Consider the following 26,854-nt stretch of genomic DNA (forward strand, 5'->3'; position numbering starts at 1 on the left):
ACTGGCATTCTGGATGTGTTGCCATCCCCATGTGCAGGATGTGGGCTTTCACCTATGAGCAGACAGGTGAGTTGAGTCCAGACCCTGCTGGGCTGTGCAGAGGTAGAGATCCTTTCTCCAAAACTAGTGAGATTTGGTTCCATGAAGGATGCTCTGCCACACTTATGTGCCCAGATGTACAGCAAAACTTAACCTTGAGAAAACCACTGTGGAGATTCGTAGCACTCATCTGTCTATTATCAATCAACAGAGAGAGACCTCAGAAGGGCAGTTCTGCTCTGGTTAGGTCAGGGTTGGTGTCTGGGGAACTCAACTGCGTTCATGAAGTGCAGTGGGACGAATGCACATCTGTGTACCCTGCCAGAGCCAAAGCCGCTCAGTCGGCTTAAGGATCTGCACGAAACATCACACTGCATTTTGAGGACAACTTTTTGTCCAGCTGACTCAGAATAAAAACAAAGAAATTATCCTGTAAAAATCAAACTACCTTTTCCTTTCTAGTGGCCATGTGTAAGTTAGTCACAGCTAAGAACAAGCCCAGCTAGCCAAACATGAGAAGTTTGACAATGCAGTAAATCTGCCTTGAGTATTTGAGTTGCTGAACCAAAACGTCCCCGGCATGCAGTGCAAAGGATCGATTCAGTCCGAGCTCACTCTGCCAGTTCAGCTGGTTTTGCAGGGTGCAGGGTCAGTCATGTCCCAGCCATCTTGAAGCTGGATCAGTAACTGTCTGGCATCCCCTTGCTAACAGTGTCCTCTTCCTGCTCGGGTAAAGCATAAAGCCAGCATAAAACACCCTTATCTCTCTCCAGCTGACTCTACAGAAATGCAGACTTGGACTTAGACCTGATCCACAGCAAATATATCCTGCTGAGGAAACCCTGTAGAGCCCAGTTTACATTAATGCCCATTAGTCAGCATGGCAGTGCTCTTCCTCAGCTTCACAGTAGTTCTGCACAGCTGAAGCAGGTTCACAGCCCATCCCAGCCAGTATCGTGTTTCCAAATGGTGTCTTCAGTGGTCAGTATTGCATGTGAACATAGAGACTACATGGGACTACATTTATCTTAAACAGTGTGTGCTTGTCATAATTCTTCCAGGTAATTCTGCAAAAGATCTTTAAGTAAGCATCTTTTAAATATTCTCTTGCATGAGGAATGCTGGAGGGTTTGTCTGTGGTTAATCTGTCTCTTTCTGTTTGTGTATTAAAATCCAGGACAAATGATACTGGCCTCCTTGCTTTCAAAGACCATTTGCCTGTAACTCAGATTGTGATCACTGACACAAACAGATCAAATTCTGAGGCTGCTTGGAAAATCGGCCCTTTGCGTTGCTATGGAGACAGTGAGTACTAGCTCTTCTCCATTTCCATAGGTACAGAATGTTCCTTTTTTGTTGTTGTTGTTGTTGTATTTTTTTATAAAAAGACTGTTTCTCTGATGAAAGGTAGCTTTCCACAAGCAGCCTGCAGCTGCTGTCCTGTGCCAATTAACTATAGAGAAGGGGGTTGTGTTTGCAGGGCAGTTCTGGAATGCTGCTTCCTTCAACACGGAGGCCTCCTACCTGCACTTCCCCACGCTCCACGCCGAGGTCAGCGCCGACATCTCCTTCTTCTTCAAAACCACCGCCCTGTCCGGGGTGTTCTTGGAAAACCTTGGCATTAAAGACTTCATACGAATTGAAATAAGCTGTAAGTTTCACTGCTCAGAAACCTTGGTGGTTTTGCCCAAGTTGACGGATGCAGAGAACTGGGAAGGACATATTTTCTGCCATTTTTAGATGGCTCAACGTGCCTGGAGATAATAAGATGGAGACATAAAGACTCTTTTATCGATACTTAGCTACCTTTCCTGTCAGTTTCCCTTTATAGACTCAATCATTACACTTAATCTTGTTATGGCTAGATTTATCTTTCTTGAACAAGAGTATTAATTTATTTTTTCAACACTGATATTTATTTTTAAATATCTTTAGAGAAAAAACTACTGGTACCTATAGGCTGTTTCTAGTTGAAAGGTGAAAAATTTAATTCAGCCATTCTGATGGTTACTTTTATTTTCATATCAGGAACATACCCAGTCTGATGTAGCCCTAGTGTTTCAAAGGAACTCAGTGTGTATGATACAGCTACGAGGTGAGAGTTTATGAAGGACAGGACACTAGTGGAGTACAAGTTAGTCACAGTTGTAATGGATCTTGAATACTTCAAAATCTATTAAGTGAGTGCAGTGCAACTGCTACTCAGTGAATAAGAAAATAGCAGGGAATTTAATTAGTGAGATTTTGCCTCACTCCTGTTGTGATGACTTCAAATATTTATTAGTGACAAAAGAGTACGGTGGCTTTGACATGAAATATGACATGTGTATTCCAAATTCTGTCAAGCTGAGGGAAAACAAACTGAGTGCTATGCATTTGATAATATGCTTATAATAACCCCAAAATAAAATTTAATAAAACAGGGCCCCAAGGCCCTTCGATTCATTAAACCGGTGGTAAATGTCATGGTGGATTATCACAAGGTAATGAGGTGTGATTTACTGTTAATTGCACATCAAGGTCCAATTTGGTTGCACTTCAGGGTAGTACATTTTATTCTCAGGGATACAGAAGAAAAAATGGCATCAAATGTAACAAATACTGCAAACTAAGAGGATTGTTCAGTGGAAGCTTCTGGGTGTGTTTACATCTGTACTCCTAGAGAAATTAGTTATTTTAAAGTTTGGGAAAAAATCTTTTAGGCTTAGGCTTCTTATCAGTAGTTTGTTGTTGCACTTCTTGCTACCAGATGGAATTTGCAGCCTAAAGGCCTTGTATCAAGGAAGCTCCATAGAGCAGGTGCTTCAAAGGGAAACAACTTTTTAGCAGGTGCAGGGGCTAAGAAAAGATCTTTGTCTATCCCTATGGAGCATTTCCTATCTCAGCTATCTAAAAAGCAGCTTCCAAAACCAGACCTACCTGATTTTTTGGGCTTGAAATAACAAGGTTTTTAGGAATTTTCAGTCCACAGCTTTCTGATTGTGTGATGTGTGGACTTGCTTCTTGGTCTTTATGGTGCATTTAGCATTTTAAAGAGAAGAAGATACTCACTAGCAAGAATGTTAAAAAGTTAAAAAGCCCCTTCCAGGCTTCCAGCAGAGCAAGGTGGACTCCTTTCTGTGGTTTTTGTTTTTCAACTATTGTCATGTTTTTAGTAGCTTAATTATTTCTAGATGTGTGTTACATATATAGCTTTAGTGCTCATATATTTTTTGTTATCTTGGGTCAGATTATTTAGGCAAATAAATGCTTGTGGGGTTCTCTTGTACCACATGCAGCCAAGTTATATAATGTTTAATTACCTGCATTTTGAAAGATCTAGTTGGAAAGATCTTTATCCTTTCTCCCATCTTAGCATTATTTGTCCAAAATTTTCTGGGATCATTACATGACTTTTGTGCAGCATTTAGCACTTTCACTTCAAAAAAAAAAAAAGCTCCATTTCTAGATCACTCTGATTTTTATAGCAAAAAAGCTGGGTACCCACAACCAAGCCTAATCACAGCAGAGATCAAACAGTGAGGCTGCAGGCTTAAATTTATGTATAAACTGCTGTGTAGGAGATGGGAGGTAAATGATCCCGTACTATTTGCTGACATAAAAGTTAATGGACCCTATATTTATGTAAGATTTCTTGATGTCAAAACCACTCTTTAGTTCAGACCTTCACTTCCTCTGTTTCTCTTGCAGCCCCCAAGGAGATCACCTTCTCCATAGATGTCGGGAATGGCCCCGCAGAGGCCACTGTGCAGTCTCCCACCGCCCTCAATGACAACCAGTGGCACTACGTCCGGGCAGAGAGGAACCTCAAGCAAACCTCTCTGCAGGTGGACAACCTCCCCAAGAAGGTCCTGGAGGCTCCTGCTGAGGGACATTTCCGCCTGCAGCTCAACAGCCAGTTATTTGTAGGTAGGGACAATCCAAGGGTTCCTGTAGATAACAGTGTTTCATGTGATTTGGTGATGAATGCTCTTATCTCACCATTCAGCATGCATGTGGTGGCTTGATTTTGCTTTCTCTTCTGCTCCTGCATAAGCAACATGAATAACATGAATAACAACTCTTTGCACTCAAAGCACAAACCGTAGTTTAGCCATGCTATACTAGATGGTATTTTTGGGGTCAAACTCCTAAAATGTATTTATTGCCAAAGAGCTAATAACCTTTTTTCTCAGCACTGTCTGTATAAAATGCTGTAAAAAATGTGACCTCTCTCTTTAGGCACATTGTAAAAGTCAAAAATTTGTCGTATAAATTTCTGGGGCAAAGCCTGAAGACAGTATGGTCTTTAAATGCTATTCCTTCAAGCATGCCCACTAAAACCTTATTTGGCTAGAGAGTCCATGAGTGAAAGTATAGACACAGTCAAAGCAAATACAGCTGTTTTACCTGAAAGTGCTTTTTCAAAGAAGAAAAAAGAAAATTAAAAGAGGAAAGAAAAATTGCTGCATATAATTTGTTTATTATCGCCCTCGCACAAGAAACCTGGATTGGGACTAGTTTGTATTTGATAATATGATAATGGGTTACAAAGGGAATGATCTCTTTTCTATATTCAAATACTGTCTTTCTGAGTAATCTGCTCAATGATGGAGTGGGATGTAACTGTTACTATGCAGGGCTATTCAAGTAACTTCTGATCCCTTCCTTCAAATGGATTTTTTTTTACTTAGCTGAAATGCTGTAGCAAAGCTCAATCTGTCAATGCATTTTAATAGAGTTTACTTCTGCATTCATACCCTTATACTTAAGTAGCTTTCAGGGTATTCATTTGAGCTTTTTATTGTGTATGTGTGCAGTAATTACTGGGCTCTGAAAGTAAAGAATTAATCTGTTAATAAATAGATATGGCTGCATCAATTTCAGGAGTCCTTACAGCACAGCTGTTGATTTATACCTAAAATGATCTCTGTTAGACTCAGCTGGAGAGGAGAACACACAGAAAGGAGGCTTAAGACTGTCACAGTGCAAGCTTTCTGTTTTCTGGTATGAAGCATGCTGCTAATTACTTGTTTTTCAAATACTACATTGATCCTAAGAACATGTTCTGTGGGAGGCCAGGCCTGGAGGCAGAAGGCTTGTGCTGCCAGACACCTTAGAAACATCAGAGAAATTTAGCCAACACACTGTTTGCAGTTGGGAAAATGAGATATTTAGTGGCTGAACAGACTTCGTGATTTTTTTGGTTGTTTCTTTCTAAAGGACTAAATATGATGGGTCTACTATAGGTCATCTATTAGATATGTCATATATATATAAATATATATATATATAGATTAGATATAGATATATAGATATAGATATATAGATATATATAAACTGTTTACCATCTCACATCTGAAAAGCAGTATCTGCCTGTAAGCTTGCTCCTCAGCCTCAGCAAAATAAACAGATTACCTGTGTGAATTTCATGGTAGTTTTAAAGTGACATAATTGATGAATTGTGTAATGAAAATCTTTGGTAGTTAAGGGCCTCACCAGAGCAACATGCCAACAGGAGCCCTTGTGAGCAAAGACAAGCACAAAGCCCTGCACCTGCCCAGAACAGCATCAGCATCCCCATGAGCTGGGGATTGAGTGGATGGGGAGCAGCTCTGCCAAAAAGGTCCCATTGGTTTTGGTGGAGAAATGAATTTGTACCTCATCTGAATGTAGCTATGCTTTAAGGAATAGGTTGGAACCTAGTCCCTGATACCAGCAGGGACTTCTGACTGATTGTACTCTGATTGTAGTGAGTGTTTACAGAAAACCCTAGGATATAGGTATTTATTTCAGCCAAGAGGTGAAGAGTCCTCGCTGCGCAATAAATATGTTGCATTCTGTCCTCCATCCACAATTTTACTGAACCATGAACAAAAGAGACAGAAAAAAAATGAGTTTGGGAGTGCTTTTTCAGGCCTTAACTCTGCCAGATTGAAGGCCAAAATTATCTGTGACTTGCTAAGTTTTCCTGAGAGCTGTCAGGAGAGTTGGAAACCTGGGTTGCCTCCTGATTCTGGCACTATTTATCCCCGGGTGCTCCAGGGAAAGGTGGCAGAAGTCCAGCAATACACAGATGTGATATAGTTTGTCTCTACTGAAAGTCTCATTTGAATCTCTTAATAAAAAGCTACTGATTTAATACCTCAGCCATGCAGAGAGAGCTTTAACCCATCTGAAAAATAAATGTATAAACACCATTGTAAAAAGGAAAGAAGCAGAAGCACATAATATTGCTCCCTACTCCCCCTATAATCCACAACATATTTGTCTCTGCAGTATTCTGCATACTGACAGTGATTAAGGGGTTTCCAGCCTTAATGACTGTGTGTGGCAGGCTTTTGAGATAGCTCTGTGTGTCTGTGAAGTGGAAGAGAAAAATGACTTTGCATTGCCACTACACTCAAACAAGCTTGGGTTTTAATGCAGTTAGAAAGGAGTTAGAAAACCGTTTCTCACTTTCTTTTGGTCTTGCGTGCTAACTGCTTCCAGCTGCATTATAATCCTGTCAGAGCATGGATATCCTTGCACCTGGCCAGACTTCTGCAAATTTAAAAAAAAAGTACAGTAGAAGGAGCAAACCCCAAACAAACATGCAGGCTAAGTAACATCAACTGCACCAAACTGTCCAGTAATAAGCCAATGCAGCAAATTACTTGCTCAGAAGGGGCAGGCAAAACCATTCCTTTCAATGGACTGTCATTTTCAGCACTCGGTGTGTGTGACATGGTTTTGTATAGTGCAGCTCTCCCTGTGGTCCTGGAGTAGTTGTGTCATTGTGGCATGGTCTGAGATCATGCCCTGTCCTACCTACTGGTGAAGGCGTGAGCATCAGACTCATCATGGGGATGGGAAAGGCTGTCCTCCCAGACCACTCTGAGGATAGGTTTTGAGCTCAGATTGGTGACATCAGAGAAGCAAAATAAAAATCCTGAGAAAGTAATCTGATGTACAAAGCTTTAGTCAGAGGTTTTTGTGGTATTTGTTTGGTACATTTAGGAAATTAGCAGAGATAAGTGTTTGTGCTCCTGGTTTTGTCTTGGGGAGAAGTGAGCAAGGAATGAATCCTTGGGTGAACCTCCTCTGTCTGTTGGTAGACAGTCCAAAGGTAACATAACCCAGAGAAAGTCAACATCTGAGAAACTTTCTCTGGAGACAGAGAGAAGGAATGATAGGAAAAAAGGAGCTTATTTACCGCTGTTGGTTTTATAAACGTTTGTAGGCACCTTGGAATATTTTGGAGGCTGAGAGGAGGAATTAATGCCTAACTCTTTGTGTATCCTGTATGCTTTGTATATATTTCAGCTTGAGACCAAAAAGTGTGACTTCAAGGTCTTCTGAGGAACACCATAGCAAGTTCTCCTGCTCCTGATTATGATTCCTATACTTCTCTGCCCTTTCCTTTTCTTTGTATCAGTTACACAATTGCTCCAAATAGCTATTTTCAGCCTCCCTAATCCAGTTTCTACTAACAAAAAGTCCTTTGTTTTTTAAAGCAAATCCTCAACTCATTGCTAGAATGTTAATTATTTAGCCAATTGTGTCACCAAGCTATGCTGTGAGTTCTCAGTTGTGAGCTTCTTGTCCCTCCTCTCAGACTCTCCCTTCCTTTCCCAAGGGCTCCTCACAAAAATTCAGCTGCATAAACACCTTGCTGAAAACAGCTTGGCTCATTTGACTGTCACTTCTACTGAGCAAAGTGCACCCTTAACCTTGGTGTTTATTGTCCTTAGGCTTATCCTAAAATATGTTTTCCTGAATAAAACATTTAGGTCTCATCCATTAAAGTCTCTAGTCCATCAGGCTCCTATTAGAGTTGGAAGGATTTACAAAGCCTAATTTGGGGAAGAGTTTTTTATGTTTGTTTTCAGTTTTTTCCTTTGCTTTTCAGAAATGCATATGAATATTAGGTCTAGTCAATTGAAGAAAACTGTCCAAAATAAGCAATAGATTTGCTTAATCAATGCTGTGTGGGTCTAGGTTCGTATAGCTGGTCTGTGTTAAGCTCTATACTCTCCAGAAAATAGAAGACCAGAAGAGTGAGAAACTTTGCATGGCTTTCCAGAGTTCTTTAGAGAGCAGTAAGGATATGAGTAGTGCAATAAACATGACATCCATAGAACAGTTAACAATAGTTTTAACTCATCATTTGTGTGTTACAGCTGGGATTGGTGTGTGTGCAGAGAAGAGGCAAGGAAACTGTCATTCATCCTTGTAATATTTATGGTGGCCTCCAATGCAAAAGAAAACAGAGTAACAAGTAGCCTTAAAGGGAAAAAAATCCCATTTCTATTTACATAGACTTTACTGAAAAATCTGTATGGTATGTTTTGTTTTGGGTCAAAATCTCCAAACAAAAGGATTGTGTGTGCAGTGCAGCAAATGCAGAAAGCCTTATTCTTGTCCTCAGAGGGCCTTTAAAATAAGTGAGCTAACATTTGCTCACCTGAAAACAATAGCTGGCTAAAGAGGAACTTGAAAATATTTATTTCTCTGAGAAAGGCATTATAAAATGTGTAGAAAAGAGATATGTCTCATGCATACTATCTAAAGTTCAATTACTTTAATTCACATCCAGTGAATTTCTGCTATTAGTGTTCCAGAAAGAAAAGTATGACAGAATGGTGTAGTAGAACACCAGACCTTTTCAGACTGTTACTGCATTCTCTAGTTTGCAGAAGTCTTTCTTTAATTAATTTATAGTAAAAAACAAATGCTCTTCTGCTGGGGCTTATCAAGTGATGTAATCTCTTAATTCATACACTATGAAAGAGAGCCAATTTCTACAGAAGAATAATAACTTCTTTCATACTACTTTTGCAGGAGAATCACCAGTAAAGCTAGCTTTTAAGAGTCTGCAAATGCTGATAACTCCTGAAACAGAATTAGATTTCCTAGCAGCAATCAAAACTGCAGTATCTTCAAAAGCAAAACAGTGGCAACTGCCAAAAAAATAAAAAGGTGTACGATAAGAAAAAGGGTCGTATTTTCATAGAGAACTTCAACAATCATCATTATTATCATTCTCAGAGATTACCTCTTATGGAAAAGTGCCTTCACTGTAACACTGTTAGCAGTTTCATTTGACAGATATGATGCTAGTTAGCTTGCAGAGACAGAACTGTCCTCTTGTATACAGCTCTGGTCTTCAGGAAGAAACGCAATTATGTTTAACCATGGTACTAAATAACACATCTGTGAACTGAACTCATGTTTCAGGCCCACAAGAACCATTGACATGCAACACATCAGGCTGGGCAGTCATGCACAAATTCAGACTCCAGTCATTTCCCTTCAGCCAGCAGGCCTGGTGCTGAACATGACTCATCCCTGCTATCTGGGCTCCTCAGCACCTGGAACTCTCCTGCTGGCGGGATTAGGGTGTTGTTTGTACTAAGGCAGCAAATAGGAAAAAACAACAAAAACCCCAACATTTTTGGTTTGGTTTTCTCATGTATTTGGTGATATGCAGACATAAGATAAAGAAGCTAATCTTTCTCTTAAATTAATTTGCAGTTTCAATGCCAGACAGGACAGTAGATAAGTCAAAAAAGAGAAGAATGACAAAAATTAAGTGTCACATACAGCTTTCTAGTTCTTTCATAAAAATAGAGAGCACCTTTACTTTCCAGGGCTGTCCATCTGTCATCTTTTGCCACTGTATGCATTGATATATAGTATTTTTTTTTAATTTGTGGATTTGTATTTGTACCTCAGGATTGAGCTTCATGGCTTTGATGACTCATCTGTTCAGACTTGTCAATGAATGCATTTTTCACTCTTTCTCAGGGGGAACAGCTTCCAGACACAAGGGCTTTTTGGGATGTATTCGATCTCTGCATTTAAATGGACAGAAACTTGACCTCGAGGAGAGAGCTAAAATGACACCTGGTGTAAAACCTGGATGCCCAGGACATTGCAGCAGTTATGGGAACCTGTGCCATAATGGAGGAAAATGTGTGGAAAAGTATAATGGTTACTTCTGTGACTGCACCAACTCGGCCTATGAAGGACCTTTCTGCAAGGAGGGTAGGCAGCAAGCTTTGATCCCAGTTATTTGTGCAATAGCTCTGAATTGCAGCACCATTTCACTCATGTCAGTTTGGTGTCCCCACATCTCAAGATGTTCTGTTATCAGCTGTCCCTTCAATCTTCTTAAATGTTTATCTTAATTAGGCTCTGACACCTCCTTTTTTGTTGACTTCTGTGTTGGCCTCAGAAATTGAAATGGTGTTAGTTGTACTGATAGTTTACCACAATGATTCCTGTATTCCACTGCATGTAACTATCCCCAGACATTAGGAAATAGGGCTGAAATGTTTTATAGCAGGTGTTTGACCATGTCTGAATGTTTAGGTTGCTTGCTTTTTAAACCTCATCTTCTTTTGCTCACCTCCACAAATCCTTAAGGTTTTTCTTCACAAAGTTTTAGAGCATTGATGTGACAAAAAAGAGGTAGTCTTTTTATGCTGGTTTTTTTTTTACCATTCCTGAGACAGCCCATCCAAACGTTAAGAAATTTTTAAAATAAGCATGAAGCATTCAGGAGAAAACTGATTTGCATGGTTCAGTCTTTGGTGAATGTGTCCTCACTGAACCTTTCTGGTGGCTTATAGGAGATGCTGTCAACACCAGAAAAAAGCAGGGCAAATATGGAACATCTAATTTAGAGAACATGCTTTTTGGAACTAACAAAATCACTACTCAGTAACAGCAAGGTGCAGAGGGAAATTTTAATGCTGTCCCCCACCTCACAAATGCAACAGGTTTGCTAAGTGGGCTGCATCATCTGCTGGTATAAATTGGCTTAGTTGTTTAATGAAAACAGAAACATGAGTTCTAAGGATCTGAGGATGCACAGGCAGATGTTTCTCTTTATTTGGTGCTCCCAGAGACAGCTTCCCTTACTGGCTGTCTTTGGTCAAAGTGTTGCTTTCATAATTAATTTCTTTAAAAAGGAGACCAGAAAGAACAAATCTATTTTGGGGGCAAGACAGAGAATATTGCCTTACATGTCACTGTCAGAAGATGGTGAACAAAGCATTTATTTGGCTGACAGACATTTGGGCTGTTCCATCTTGTGGAATTCTGATTCCAGCACTGAAATAGTTGTTTATGTCTCCATACAGTGTTTCTCTCTGTGTCAGACCGACAATCTGCAAGGAAAGACACACTGTTATACAAGTGAAAGAAGGGTGATGTCAGCTGAATCAAGGGTGTTTTGCAGTGTTCTCCTTCTGAGGTGGTTACTTCTGGTCCGTTCCTGCCTGGGAGATCTGAAAATGCAGTAGCTGAAATAACCCTTTGGTTTATATCTGCTTTCAGAGGTGTCTGCATTATTTGAAGCTGGCACTTCAGTTACCTATACTTTCCAAGAACCTTATCCTGTCACAAAGAATGCAAGCACCTCAAGCTCTGCCATTTATGTGGATGCTGTCGTGTCCAAGGAGAATATTGCATTCAGCTTTCTCACAGCACACACTCCAAGCCTTCTGCTGTACATCAACACCTACTTTCATGAATATTTGGCTGTGATTCTCTCCAAGAATGGTGAGTAGTCTTGATTTGCTACCCAAGGGAGACCAGTGCAACTCTGTGGAGTTTTTGGGGGGTTGGTTTGTTTGTGTGTTTGTTTATTTTTTGTGGGTTTGTTTTTGGTGGGTTTTTTTTGTGGGAGAATAGTATAGAATTCTGCACTGATTTAAGTTCATTTCTGTGTCTTCAACTTTATCAACTTCATGGTGTTAAGTCTGTGAAATGGCCATCACTCTTGTTTATGTCCCTTTATTTGGCATTCAGTGCTACACTTGCCTATTCAGTCTTTGAGTAATCATGTTGTTGGGGCTTAAAATGTGCTTTGACTTCCATTTGGCAGAGTTTTACAATAGTGTGTCCTTGCTATTTATTCCATAGTGAGATCCATTAGGCCACCAAGATAAGGGAATGAGAAATACCATGTACAAGAGCACTTGGTGCAGAAATACACTATAATTTTATTCTTTGCATTCTGTCTTGGGCCATGTATTGGTCTTCAGTGGATTGTTTCAATGGAATAAAGCCATTTTGTCTAAATATTAAAGCCAGAATATGTCAAAGTTTTCTAGGTTAATTGACCAAAACATGAGGTGTAAACCAATTTCCTGTTTAAAGTTACTTAATGTGGGTACTTTTTGAAAATATGTAAAGGTTTAAGGGGCATACACCTTTGTCTTCTCAGCAAAACTCGGGCTCCTGAGTTCAGAAAACTCAATCCAGACAAACATCACCCTAGACAAATGGGGAAATTTGAATTTTCCAAGAGTTATCAGGCACTGGAGCACTGGAAGTGATGAGTAAGCTTATTTGTGAGTCAGTAGCCTGTGGCAGAACAATAGAAAGTTAATGTGATGTGGCTGAATATGTAGATTTGACCGAATGACCCAGACCACTCTGAAGCCTTGAAAATTCCAAAATAAGTAAGCTTTCAAGTACTGTCAAATAAGAACCAAAGAAGATTTAAAAAATAAAAAAAATTTTAAAAAAAAAGTTTCATTCTTGACATGGAGTTTGCAATAGTTTCTCTCTTGGTTATGTTGTGTGGCTGGTATTGAAGCTGGCATGGGATTGGCACCCTAATCCTTGGGAGAGGCAACTGGAATAGTAACTGCCTGAACAGACCTACTCCAAGTGAAGCTTTGGCAGGGAGGTGGGACTGCTGAGGTGACCCCAACCCTCTCCTGTCCAGTCCCAGATTTCCATCTCTAGTTTGCTCCTGTAGACATGTGTTTATGATTTTCAGATGTATGAATATTCTAGTGTGTAGCTCCAGGGTGAGGGAGGTTAGTCCCTGCTGAGGTGAAACCTTGGAATCTGCTTTTCAGTTACTCTCAGGTCTCTTGATGCCACTCAGGCAGTTGGAAATAGCCCTAAAGTTAATCACAATGTAATATCCATTTAAATCACCTTTATTGCTGCCAGAGTAGTCTGAAATGACCTTAAAAACATGAGTCAATTGACTTCTATTGATGGAATACACTATAAGCAGCCTATAATTGTGGAACTCTAGGAGGGGGTCTCTAATATTGCTTGGGGTTGGGATCAAGACATGAGGGTGTCCTGTGGCAGCTCAGCACGAGCAGAGCTTGAGACAATGAAAATGACCTTTCATTTTGTCAGCTGTAAATGTCCCATCATTTCCCTTGACTTAGGTGGAAACAGGCACTCTCAGTACATGTGGAAATTAGGTGGAGCAGTCTGAGCACAGTCAGGCAGTGCAAACCACGGTGCTTTTCTCAGATCTGCACCACTTGTAATATGGTGGTAATAGTTGTTTAGAGGGTTGGTGAGACATCAGGCTCCAAAATTCTGGACTATAAAGTGTAGCACTTTTTGCAAAGAATGATTAAGAGAACTAGCTGACCTTTGTTAACTCCTCAAAGTCTCCTTCAGGATTACTCAGTGCATGCTTCTGTGACATTTTTACAAGGCAGTCATTTCAGTCATGTATATTCTCTGCCTTTTGTCCCAAATGGAACAATTTGTTAAATTTCATGTCCTTTTACTTTTTAGTCTTGTTGGAATTGAAATTATTCCAATGAAAATAGTGTTCAGATGTGTTACTCTTTCTTCCTCCAAGAGGTTTATGCTTGCCATAAAGTTACTGGACTATGAATATCAATGTCCTTTGTAGCATTAAAAGTGAGTGTGATTCCTTCTCTCTTATTGGCTCACTTTCAAGGAATCTTGCTGAGTCTGACAGTGTATAGTAGGACATAAGCAGGTCTCTGCTGAATAGCTGATTGGTTAAATAAAGGTTAGGCTCCTGGAGAAATGGGAATGGGCATTCTCACTTAGGAGGTGAACAAACTCTGGAGAAATGCTCCTTAACCATAATCACAAGCCCCTTTCCACTTGTTTAAAACACATGTAGGAACAGTCTATGTATAATTTAATACTTCACTTTTTGTAATTATTTTTGAAGCTGCTACTCATGGTATTCTGTTATTCTCTTTTCTGTTATTCATAAAATAACTAGGCAAAGTATTAGTTAATAAAAGTGACTATGAGAAGAATGTTTTTCCTACTTCTTACTTCTCACATTAAATATTTGACATTAAAGAAGTGAAACTGTTTGCAAGGATTATTCGTAATTAGAGTATACTAAAAGGGCTTGTATGAAAGGGCACTTGTGTAGGCAGCTATGGTCTAATTCAATCAGGTGTGAAATATTTCCTAAAACTTATTGATTTCAGTAAATTTTTATATATCTAATACTTAGAACCAGTTTCCACCTGTGGAACATATTCCATACCACAGAGTTTGTTCTTAACTCTGATCAGTGGGCTCATGTCCTAGAAGTTTACAGGTAAGGTTTCAAAAGCTGATGGTTTTAAAGGTGACTTAGGGATTGTTTCCTCCACGAGTTAATACTGATGCCTTGAAATCACACATGTGATTTGCAAATTGTATGCATTTAAGAGCATCTTCCTTTCCTCTCCAATCTTTCATGGATTTTTAAATTACAGCTACATATATATGTGTATGTATTGTGTATAGATGGGTGTGTGTATATGCATTTACATATACATGTACACATATAAGGGTGGGTGTGCATGTAAAGCTCATGTAGTCCCATTGGCCCCACATCCAAGAGATAAGCAGTACTGTAATGATTGGCATTTTTAATATCTCTTTCTGTAGAAATTTCAAATTATAGTGCCTGTTACTAAGCTACAGAAAATGGGTAAACATCTCTAATTAGTCTTCTCAGTGTGTCAATCCAGAGAAATTATCCATATCATGGGAAGATGCTACCAAGAAAAGAATACTTTTTTTCTTTCCCAAGCTAGCTTTTGACTGTACATTTTTGCAGTTATATGATTTCACAAAGTAACCAGTACCTCTGAAATATTATCTTTGCCTTGCTCTCCCTAAAGGTAATAAATGATGGGAGAGAAAAGTGTTAAAAGAAAGAATGTTGCAATGCATTTTATTTCTCCTTTCTTCATTTTTTCTACCCCCCTGCAAATAATCAAATGCAGTATGAATATGATGAAATATATTGTCTAGAAAATGTTTTAACAAGTCTTTGATTCTCAGTTTTGTTGTCTTTCTCCATGGAAACAATATGATTCCTAATCTAGAAAAAAAAGAAGATAGCTAGCATCAAAGAAGAGAGATTGATTCTCAAACTATGCTAGAGTGATTGAAAAATTATCTGTATTTATTATCTAATCTCATAAGAAATTAAACAATTTGAGTCCTTTTTTTTTTTTCTTTTTCCACCTTTCCAGCATCTATTGCCATCACACTGAGCTGTGTTCTCCATTTCTTTTGGAAAGCAAGACTCTGATTTTGCGTAGAAAAGATTAAAGACAAGGGAAAAGGCACAGTTAAAAACATCAGTACAAATGAAAACATCTCAAGTAATTCCTAAGTCTCTGATACTCAGCAAACAGTAGCAGGACCTATATCAGCTCCACTTCCCTGACCTAGAAAGTATTGAAATCAGCTGATATTTGAAGTAAATAGTAAAAGAAATCACAATGTGTAACGGAGGTAAGATGAGTTAATACTCTAAAAAAGAAAAGAAACAAATATTGTCAGTGAGAAGCTACTGATTCATTTTTTCTTACAAACTCCTAATCTTCTATAATCTCCTCCTGTGTCTGAGCCAGAAACATCTTTTCTAATGAAAGCACGTAAATTCTCCTTATTGTTTTTGCCTTCAAGTATGTTGAACTGCATCTCCAACAAGCAAAGCTTTTCTCACTCAGTGGAAAAGAAATGCAAAAAATCCAGTTCAGTCTTTGAGGCAAGGAATCTTTTGATCCTGTTCACACTGTACATTCTGAAGTTCAATGGGTCAAAACTAAAATGGGAAATAGGACTTGGGTGGATTTCAGAGGGTGATTCTTCTGTTTCCTTTTCCTTACTTACTTTCCTTCCTGTCTTAGTTTTGGAACATTGACTAACTGCTTCAGAAATACCCTCTCAACTACTCCCTTGTTTGTGCAGTTGTCTTCTCTTCTGAGAAAACCTTGTGCCTCACAGACTTGCAGCAGGCATTGAACAACCTGCACAGTTTATGTGACTGAAGTGGGAAATGGTGACGAGGCTCAGATATAGCTACTTTTAACAGATCAGGAGCAGGAAAGAAAGTCCTGTTGGGAAGTGTGGGAGACAGCTTTGTGGAGGAGACAAGTAACTGTGAGGGACTGAGGATTGTTCCCAGTCTAGCTCTGGTTCACAGCCATTATGTGGCAGATAGCACGTGTGTCTTCTAAATATAATTGCAAGCAACTGTTGCAGTTGGCCCCTGTTATTTACTGAGTGAGGGATCAGAGACAGTTTGATCAGTGATGATGAATATAACAGAAATTTTCCCCAGTTGCCTTAAATGGGAAGCTGGCTTTGGTACCATGAGTAGGCAGGGTTGGGGCGACAGGAGATCTATCAGCTTATTTATCTAAAGAGAGAGACTTCTGTTGTTAGAAATCACTCTGGTCACTTAGATGTTTCCTTGTTGGTAAGAGCATTTCACAGAAAATAGGAGTGCTGATTAGAGTTTTCACTTCAAATCCAGTACTAAAAAGTCTTTGAGAAAAGAGGTAGACTTGGCACCCAAGCCCAATTCTGTCTTATGTTTGTGTCAGCATATGGCACTTAAAATTTCTAAGTGTGCAAAACTAACTTGAAAGAAGAAGCTGCCATAAAATTCAGCCAAGGACTCTGGCAGATCTCTGTCTCTGCTTTCCAAGAGGAGAGAACTGAAAGATCTGTCTCATTAGCTGAATTCATGGACATGTTTGTACTCATGAAGATTATTTTGCCATACTGGAGGGCCAATAGATGTTCTGGAGACCCACAAGGGAAAACAAGGGAACTGTAATTAGATTACATAGAAAAGGTTGAACAGGCTGAATAATTGATCTGTGCTCTAGCTATGCACAGAATGACTTTGAACTTACTGTTGTCTGGCCTAAAACTCCAGACCACTGGCTGCAGATAACCACCTGGAAAGGAAAGCTGTGTTCCCATTTGCTCATAGGAGGTGTTTATCTCCCAGATGACTTGAGTTCCTAGTTCATATTTTCCAGCTGATAAGTCATTTTTATTGTTGGATTTCCCTGGAACTGTCTTGAAAGGAATGAGAGGAAGGGTAGACGGTCCTGTCTGAATAGATGTTCCATATTATCTGTAGGTATATGTGCATGTATATCTATATATATATGCTCTTCAGTATTTCTGAAAGAAGGGTATTGCAGAACTCCTTTTATTGAAAGCTTTAGCCTTGAAAATGGATAGGTGTTGATTTTCAGTTTCTCTTAATTTAAGATTATCTGTATTGTGGTCAGACTGAGCTGTGTACTGAGCACTGTAGTCCAGCAGAACTATTGATTCAAGTGCTGCCTTGGAGCAGTGTAGCTGTTTGTACACAACAGGCAGCCCAATACTTGGAAGACTGAATCTGAGTCCAAACAAATCTTCTCTGGCATGTATGTGCTATCCCTATTAACATGTTAATTTTTCCATATAGCATCCATATAGTATCAGCATATGAGTTATCCTGTCTGTATCATGAAAAGGTGATTCCTTCCTTCTTGCCTTTCTTGGTGGAATTGGGTGTTTATATCCTAGTTTTTACAAGTGAGAGTGGCCTTCAGGAACTGCTGGGCAAAAGTCTAGAGCAAGGTAGAGTACACTTGGTAAAAGAGGATCAGATATGGGAATGGGCATTAAGCAAACTGGGCACACATCAATCCATGGGCCCTGGTGGGTGCACCCACAAGTGCTGAGAGAACTGGAAGATGTCATTGCAAGGCCACTCAAAATGCACAAACCAAAACATGAGACTTTGAGCGTGAGAGTGACTGAGTAGTGGCTCATCATGCCTAGAGAATTGTGCAGCCTCCGTCCTTAGGGGTATTCAAAAGCTATCTGGACATGGCCCTGGAGAGCTGACCTGCCCTTGGAGACTCCTTTTAGTGGGACAGGGATGGACATTATGTCCTCCAGAGATCCCTTACAACCTCAGCCATTCCACGGTTTTGTGAGAAACCACAAAGGTATGCATTTGAAGGGAGATTACTGGAAGTTAATATGTGTAACCATATATTTTACTAGAGAAAAGTCATTACAATGTTACCATTATATGGTTCTTGCAAAAGGACTTTTACTAGGTAAATTATTCATTCTTCCTCTAATTTTTCCTGTTAGATGACTTAAGAACTTGAGTCAGTTCTTTGTATCCCAGTGGTTGCAGCTAGTTTTTGCTATAATCAGGAGGTCACTCACTACAGGATCCAACATCTCCATTCATAGACACTGGCATAGCCCATGAAATAGGCAATCCTTGGATCGACTTGCTGGTCGGAGGAGCAGAAAATTTCCCAGAGATTCCTGATCAGCCAGGCAGTTCCTCTAGAGCTCAACACAAACAGGCACCATTAACCTCAGAAAGCCATTAATCCACAAAGTTCTGTGCTGCCTGTATTATGAGTTAAGAATGAAAAGGACATTTTAGAAGAAGCATATGATTACTTTTCAGTAGTTTTGTCTAAAAGATTATTGCTCGCTCTTCTGCTCAGGCATCATGCAGTGCTCGAATTGCTTCTTTTTTTCCTGTTCATATCATCTTTTTTCTGTGTTCTCATTGCTGAACATAATGGCTATTTGTTAGGTCGGCATGACACGAGTCCTTGCTTGAACAGGCATCTGTACTGCCAAAATGGAAAGAAGAATGGTTAAAAGATATTAGGAAAAAAAGAAACTGTGAGCCAGAATCACTGTGAGGACAGGCTGGGATGACTTTCTCTGGGTATCACAACAACAGGTCTGTTTTTTTTTTCCCAAGAGCTGTTCACACAGCATTAATGATGTTGCATAATTTACAAAGCAAGGTTGAACTTTTGGAATAAAATTCATGGGATGATACTTTGTATTCCAATCACTGGGTAAAGAATAAAAACTCATCCTGCCATCCTGGCTGCTCTGCAAGTCTTAAGTAAAATGTATAGAGGGATATGGAAGCCTGGCAAGATTCTTCTTCATACAAAGGTGAGTAAACCATGGAGCCTTCTGAATGTCTGAGTGTGAGACAATTAGCATCCAGTGTGTGTTTAAGGACAGAAAGGGAGATTTGAGCAGAGAAATGAGTGTCAGGTCCAAAAGTATGACAGAGATGCACATCATGAAGTTCAACGAGGCGAAATGCAAGTCCTGAACATGACTGGGCAATCCCAAATGCACGTATAGGCTGGGTTGTGGCCAGCCCTGGGGAAAAACACTTGGGAGCTTTGGTAAATGAGGAGCTCAACATGGCCTGGCAGCATGATCTCACAAGCTAGAAAGCCAAGCAGACCCTGCATGGTCCCTGCATCCAAAGCAGCGTGGCCAGCAAGTCGAGGGAGGGGATTCTCCCCCTCTACTCCACTGTAGTGAGATCACACCTGGAGCACTCAAACAGCTCTGGAGTCCCAGCATAAGAAGGACATGGTCCTGTGGGAGCAAGTCCAGAGGAGGGCTACAGAAATGGTCAGATGGCTAAGCACCTTTCCTGTGAAGACAGGCTGAGAGAGTTGGGGCTCAGCCTGGAGAGGCGAAGGCTCTGAGGAGAGGTGGAGCCCTTCCAGTACTGAGAGAGGGGCTGCAAGAAAGCTGGAGAGGGTATGGAGCGATGGGGCAAGGAGAGCATGGCTTCAAACTGAAAGAGGGTGTGTTCAGATTTGATGTTAGGAAGAAATTCACTGTGAGGCTGCTGAGGCCATGGATTGGATTTCCCAGGGAATTTTTGGATGCCCATCCCTGCAAGTGTACAGGAGCAGGTTGGATATGACTTTGAGCAGCCTGGTCTAATGAAAGGTGTCACTTCCCATGTCCCTCTCTATGGCTGGGAAGTTGGAACTAGGTGATCTTTAGGTCCTTTCCAACCTAAACCATTCTATGATTCTGTGATAGCCTTTGTTAATGAAGGGTCTTAAAGTAAAAGTGTTTTAAAATTTCAAAGAGAATAAACCTTACCATCAAAAAGCGGATGCTTTCAGAGAGATTTAACTGCAACCATCAGTTCTCTTCTTCATCTTAATATGCAATCACCTTCAGGGAAAAAAAGATAGTTAATGTTGCATCACTTTGTAAAAGAAACGGTAAACACTTCCTTCACCAAAAAGAAACACCTGGGAATGTAGAGATAATGATAATGGCTAATAGAGGATTTTTTTAAATTGCTCCTGCCTTGGAGGTTTCATGTCATCTTCCAACAGATGAACATTCATGTATTTTACCAGTGGATAAACTGTGGCATAAAGAAGGAAGATGTTTGTCAGCAGCCATCGAGCTGGTAGATCCCAAACTGTGGCAGCACTCTGTCTATTGCCTCCAGGGTACATAAAAGCACCACTGTGTATGCTTACCCATGAGCTGAACTGGAGGGACAGTGTTTGTTATTTTCCCACCTCCATGGGTTAGCTCTATTCCCATTTTAGACCCAGCCACATCACCATGTACATGAGCTGCTTTGTTCAGATAAGAGCTCCCCTTGAATTCCCTGCAGTAAGCTCTGTGTTTAGCCCCTCAGTGTGTGCATCATGAGCTCTCTGCCTGTGGTCCTCTGGGTAATTTTTTAGATTTTTCTATATTTTCTACCTTTGAAACAAGAAGCATCTGCCCATTCCTTGTTAATTGCTGGTCAGTCTGTGTTCAGCCAACTGGCAGCTGGTGGGAATGAGATGTCCGTGAAGGTTAAACACATTTCTCAGTCACGTAAGGGAACCAGCTACATTTATTGATGTTTAAGTGACAATCTCAATCTGGGTCCAGCTGTCTAGCAGGATTGTAGAGTGAACTGAGGTCATGGGCCTCTCGATAGGCTCCTTTTGCTGTGGGTGTTTTTTTCTAAGTTGAAGAAATGCAATGTGAAGAGCAAGTGTTGTTTTTCTTTCTTTTTTTTTTTCTTAAATAGAGAATGGCCTGAATATGATCCTTGATTCCTGAATGTCTCAAGCTTTTAGTGAGAGACATTCAAATTTTTTGTTTTTTAATTACAGATAGAGTCTGCAAAAGATTGAGTGGTGGATTTTTCTTTTAAACCCTATGAAACAGTGATGTCTAAGCAAGTGTAATAGCTGAGTAGTGATATCAGCAAACATGTTCAACAGTTTTTTTCTTTGTTTTTTCCATGCCAAACAAATAGCAAGAGCTACCTCCTAAATAAATGCAAGTGCTTTCTTAGTTAAATGCCACTGGACACTGAAGAGATGGGCTCTGTTCTTAAAATCACCAGCAGCACTTCCAATGGAGAGTCAATTTACTGAGTAAATATCTCTGGGGAGAAGCTGCTAATTAAGGAGCATGTTTCTAAGCCAGCTGCTCCTAACTGAGAAAACAGTGGTTCATTTTTAAATATCTGGGCTATGAAGAGGGACACTGCCACACTGAAGCTGTGCAAGTTCCCAGAGATATATTTTGTGGTAGAGATGACTGAAAAGTGTTATGTGTTGTTCTGCAATCAGGAGTGAACAAACATTTATACCTCATGAGGTGCAAATGGCTTTTGAGCCAATATTTTAATTTTTTTAAATTTTTTTTTTCATAATTGCAGCATCAGTAGCTTCACTAATATATTCCACCCTTCGTTTAATTTATGCTTTCCTTAATTATTTTCTCTTTCAGCTACAGCTTGGGTGAGTCTGGAGAATACATGTGGTGGTGTAGTTAAAGTCTAGCAGTCCAACAAGGGTGACTGCCAATTTGAGACAGCTGTAAGAAGTTTTGTTGCTCCTAAACACTTTCCTGGGTGACTCTGAGGCAGCAAGACATGCAGGGGTTGTCCAATGCCCTTTTATATAGTGCAGTGTTTCACTATTTCATACATACACATTTACCCCAAATCAGAGTTGTCAGCTGCCTTGGTTTAAGTGTGTAACTGAGGTTACACGATGGTGATAAATCTGTACATTTTACATGTGCCACCCACATGTGCTCCCTGAATTAACCTCAGCTTCTCTGAGCAGAGCAAGATGTCTCACCAGCTGCTCCAGCCAGTTTAAGTCATTAAAAAGTGCTGTTGAAGTTGGTGAGAGTCGTTGGGTTCAATTTGGGTTCATTTAAAACCAGTTTCCATAAATAAAGGTCCTGCAGAGAAGTCTCAGACTCACACAGATGCCATTCCCTTCCTTGCTGTTTGGTCCTTCAAGATGAAATGCCTGTAGTCCTGGTGACATGTGTGACAAGAATTGGACTTAAGAATGATGGATTTACAGACCAAATTCCTGATAATCAACTCCTCTTTTTTGCAAAGCTGCTTTAATTTTGTTGCCAAATGCCTAGCACTGGCTGAGGTCTTTCAAACAAGGGAGTCTTTTCCTGAGCTGCATCATTCTGTGTAACATTTTCCCTTTTCTGGGTGATGGTTTAAAAATTACTGTTTGATTTTCAACACAAGCTTTGGCAGTCCTGAACGAATGTAAAGTTGGTGGGCATAGGCCACAAAGCCAACAGATTATTTCTGACATTCCACTCAGATGCTGCTGTAGACACAGAGAGAAGAAAGGCAGCTCTCCTGTTGACATGTTCAATCAGCACAGCTTTGGGATGTAGAATATGTAACACCATGGCCGCACTATTTCTTCACACTGTGCAGTCTGGGAATATTTTTTTTTTTTTTTTTTGTTCTTCAGACTGAACACTTTGAAATCTCTAACCAGTTTTGTATCCTTATTACCACTAGACATAAGAGCTGCTACAGCAGCTCATCCTCAGAAAAAAAGAAGCAGATTGAAGGCACCATGCTGTTGCTGTAGCTGCCTGCAGGTTGGTTATGCTGGCACTGATCATTAGTGTTCTAGCAAGTGCAAGTGCTGGCCTCCATCACCATTGAAAGAGTGTCCTGGGAGGGTTTTGTTTCAGAAAAGCCACCTCAGACTTTGTCACCAGCATGGGATGGCATAAATCATGCCCTTTGGTCTCTGTTTCCCAGGACTTCCCTCTGCACAAGGGAACCCCCAGGAATCCTGTTACCATGGCTGTTACCTGTTTGATATCTTCAGGGGGGTGTCATTCAGCCCCACAACCGTGGGTTTAGTGTGGCAGGCTGCAGACTGAGGACCACAGCGATGTGCAGCGAGCCGGCTTTGCCACTGGCAGTGGTCTCATCCCAGCAGCATGGCAGCCCACGTGGAATCATCTCCTCAGAAGTGCTGAAAAGAAGCCCTGCTGTGCTCAGCAGCTCTGTGGCTGAGCTAAGCCTGCCCCCCTCTCAGGCTGCTCTAGGGGCAGAGTTCAAAGCTGAAGGGGATGGATAACTACAATAATCGTGTGTGAATCTACTCTTACCTAATACTGCTGGGGTAATGAGCCCACTAAAATTTTCCAGCCCAAGGCCAAAAGAATGATATCTTCCCTTTCCTTTCTCTCTCTTACTTATTGACTTAACAATTGCTCCAGCAATTCAATGTACATTAGAGAAGGAAGGCAACTGGTTCTGCATTGCTTGAGAATTATGCCGCTCCAGGTGTGCATGCTCAGACATGGAGAGCTGAAAAGAGGATGACAGGCATGACTACAACAAGACTGACAGAAATTACACTGCTCATGATTAGTGTGAACTCCTGTTGTGAGGCAAAAATGATGCAAAATAGGGAGAACAGAGCTGGTTTATACACTGATTTCCATTTGCAGTTTCTGACACTGGGCTGATGTGATGGAGAAAGTCAGTGGACCAGATAATCAAAATTCAGAGGACAAAATAAAATTCTTAATAATAATCCTAATTAACAATCCATTTATTTTGCTTGTCAAGTAATAAAATGGCAATTTAATCTGCCAGGAAGATTATTCTGTAATCTGAACACAGAAGTTTTAGTATTGAATGCAAGGCAGAATTAGCTCTCATCTACAATGGTGAAAATTCAAAAGCACCACGGTAGATAAGGTCATGTACTTCTGGTTTATATTGATACATATTTGACCCCAGGCAAAATGCCAACTTGAATTCAATAGTTTTGAAGAGCAGCTGTCCATAAAAAGAGTTGCCACTGGAACTCAAAGCAATTTGACAAATAAAATTCCATTCACTGATCTCTTTACATGATTTCATGTGAAATTGTACCACTTTAGAAAGTAAGATCTGTTCTCAATGGATGCCAAGAGCCTCCTCCATTGTCTCCCAAAAAATGGAACAGATGGTTTCTGGCTTAAAATCACTGCTTCTGTGACAAAGTCAATGGGTAAATCCCCGTTTGCTGCAGCTGAGAGCCTGGATAGACTGCATGTCATGCTGGCTCCCTTTGTACACAGATGTGCTGGTTGTTGTTGTTGATCACCTGCATACACCTGCGTACATAATTATAATTTTATGCACATCTGTGTTCATAGCCTTCAAAAAGAGCAGAGAAGTTTTTTTTCCATTTACAAACTTAAGGTCACAGACCACACCCAGGCCCTGTTCCATTTTCTGCTTTACATATCTTTCAAAGGCTCCAGGAAAGAGGCAGCCTATAAAGAGCTTCTGCTGAGACATCATTTTCAGTTGGGACCACTCTGTTAGACTACCATATTTTAGTCCCAGCTTACTCTGTGTGGTCATCATGGATGTGGTATGCAAGGTCACTCAACCTTTCTGCTTTCTATCAGCTCACCCCCTGCCCAGAGCAGATCTGAAGAACTTCCTTGCACTTGGGCTTCTTTTCTCACGTATTTCTGAAGTGTTTCTAAGATGTTTACACTGCTAATCCCTGTCGATGCATCCTCCACTCAGTGCCAGATAATGTGATGGTGATTTAGTCTGGACCTTTGAGTGTGACAGTGATGGTGATAGACAGCCCCTCCTCGCCCTCACTGTGCAACGAGGGCTGGGAACTGCTCACTAGGACTTGGGGCAGCTGAATTGGGACCTATAATATCACACTGAATAATTTATTAGCTTTTACTGACCTTGATGTCTTCACAAATTCCCCTCTAATGTCCATAGCTATGTGTGAGAATTTTAATGCTTTTCTTAGCTTTTTTTTTTTCATTTTCCCTACAAAATTTCTCTTGGTCCGGCAGACTTCTCCATCAGCTCAAAAGCCTTCATCCTAGTAGTTCATTCTCATTTTCCCTCTTGATTTTGAAAGCTTTTTTTCTATCCTAGAAATCCCAGAGAGTGTCAGTGCTCATCTGGGACAGACTGAATTCTGTAAAACTTTTTTTTTTAAATACAGCTCTTAGGAGGAAAACATCCTGGCAAGGGAAAAGGAGGGGGAATGATCTTAACTTGACTAGGGATTCCATCTTGAATGACTACCAACTTCACTGTGAGGTGTGTAGAGGTGGAAAACTTCCTGACAATTTTCAGAACAGGGAATAAATGCAGGACCATTTCTCAGGGTTGGGGTGCTGTCAGCATCTATTTTCTCTTAGGAAACAGATTAAAATAGCACCAGAAAAGCTTCAGAACTCTACGGTACTACAGTTCCATGAATTTTGGTTGCTGATGCATAAAAAGAGTTCAGAAACTTCAGATTTTTTTTTTCTCTACTACTTAATTCCCAGAAAAGTATGCTTGAAAGGATTTTACCAGAAAAGATCCTTTTTCTCTTAGGTTATGCCATATGTTGCTCCATGTGTGTATATATCTTTATCATCTATATCTGTCTATATCTATCATCTATACACATTTCCTGTAGTCATTTGTTGAAGGATTAAAATTCATACTGGATCCCTCATTTCCTTGTGCATTTTGATTTGTTACAGTACTGTGATTTATCAGAAGTCACAATGCTTTTTTTTGATAGCAGGATTGAATGGGATGTTTGTCATTCCTTTTTATATGAATTACATTAATTCCTTCAAATATGTTAGAAGTAAAGGAACTTCTTTATTTCATACAAATGATAATGTAAGTACAGGCCTTTAACTGTTTGGAATTAAGGTATAATTCTTGCAGTTGTCACTGTCTTCTGTGTTGTCTGTTACATCTGGAAGAAAAGAAATGATAAAACCCCAGCATTATTAGCTGAGCAGAGCAGTGCAAGCCCTGCATGCCCTCTGCTGGAAGTGATCCCTCGCAGGATGATGTAGATCAGCTGTGGCAGTGCTCAGTGTCTGACCTGCAGACAGACACACTCGCCTTTGATATACTTAGTTACTCATTAGTTATGTGTTTCCATAGCAGTTTGTTAACCCAGTAGGAAGGGAAGCTTCTCCAGTGCATTATTTTCTTCACACTTTTCATTACAGCTTGAACTCTTTCCACCTTCTTCTTGACTTATTAACCTTGTTACTCCATAGCAATAAAAAGAAAATTAGTTATTTGTTGTGCAAAGTTATTGAGTGATATCACATTACTGACACAGGTTTTATATGTACAATTTTTCTCTGCTTTTAAGGAAGTTTACAGGTCCGATACAAGCTGAGTAAAGATGGGCTCCTCATTTTCACCATTGACTCTGGAAATTTTGCCAACCGAGAGCTGCACCGTGTGAAGATTAACAGGGAAGGCAGAGAGCTCGTCATTCAGGTATGCCAGGCTCATGCTGGGTATTAATTAACACTTCAGGCCACAGACACTGGCACAGGTTGCCCAGGGAAGTTGTGGATTCCCATCTCTGGAAGTGCTCAAGGCCAGGTTGCTCTGAGCACCCTGGTCTGTCAGTGGGTGTTGTCCTTGTGCACAGCCAGAGGGCTGGAATGAGATGGCTTTAAGGTCCCTTCCATCCCAAGATTTATGAATCCTGGGAATCAGACTCTGATCACTGGAAGGAGGTGAATGTTTCCCACTGATTCAGCAGCAGAACAGCCTTGTAGCTTCAAGCAGAGCTCCACCTGGACCCTCAAAAAGTGCCCAACAGTGGTGTTTTCCATTGAAAGGTCTTCC

General features: G+C 40.4%; 1 protein-coding gene across 1 annotated transcript in view; it reads left to right on the forward strand.

Moving 5' to 3' along the window:
- CNTNAP5 (contactin associated protein family member 5) overlaps positions 1–26,854 on the forward strand; it is a gene marked incomplete at its 5' end in the record, with an annotated part of 260,854 nt that overhangs the window by 217,879 nt on the left and 16,121 nt on the right. The window contains 6 exons of the mRNA XM_084209565.1: positions 1,217–1,344; positions 1,520–1,690; positions 3,730–3,948; positions 9,808–10,047; positions 11,344–11,572; positions 26,371–26,497. Of these exons, the coding sequence (XP_084065691.1) occupies positions 1,217–1,344; positions 1,520–1,690; positions 3,730–3,948; positions 9,808–10,047; positions 11,344–11,572; positions 26,371–26,497 (1,114 nt within the window). The remainder of the gene's footprint in view (positions 1–1,216; positions 1,345–1,519; positions 1,691–3,729; positions 3,949–9,807; positions 10,048–11,343; positions 11,573–26,370; positions 26,498–26,854) is intronic.

Source organism: Fringilla coelebs (assembly GCF_963513975.1).
Source record: "Fringilla coelebs genome assembly, chromosome: 7".
In the NCBI taxonomy this organism is placed as follows: Eukaryota; Metazoa; Chordata; class Aves; order Passeriformes; family Fringillidae; genus Fringilla; species Fringilla coelebs.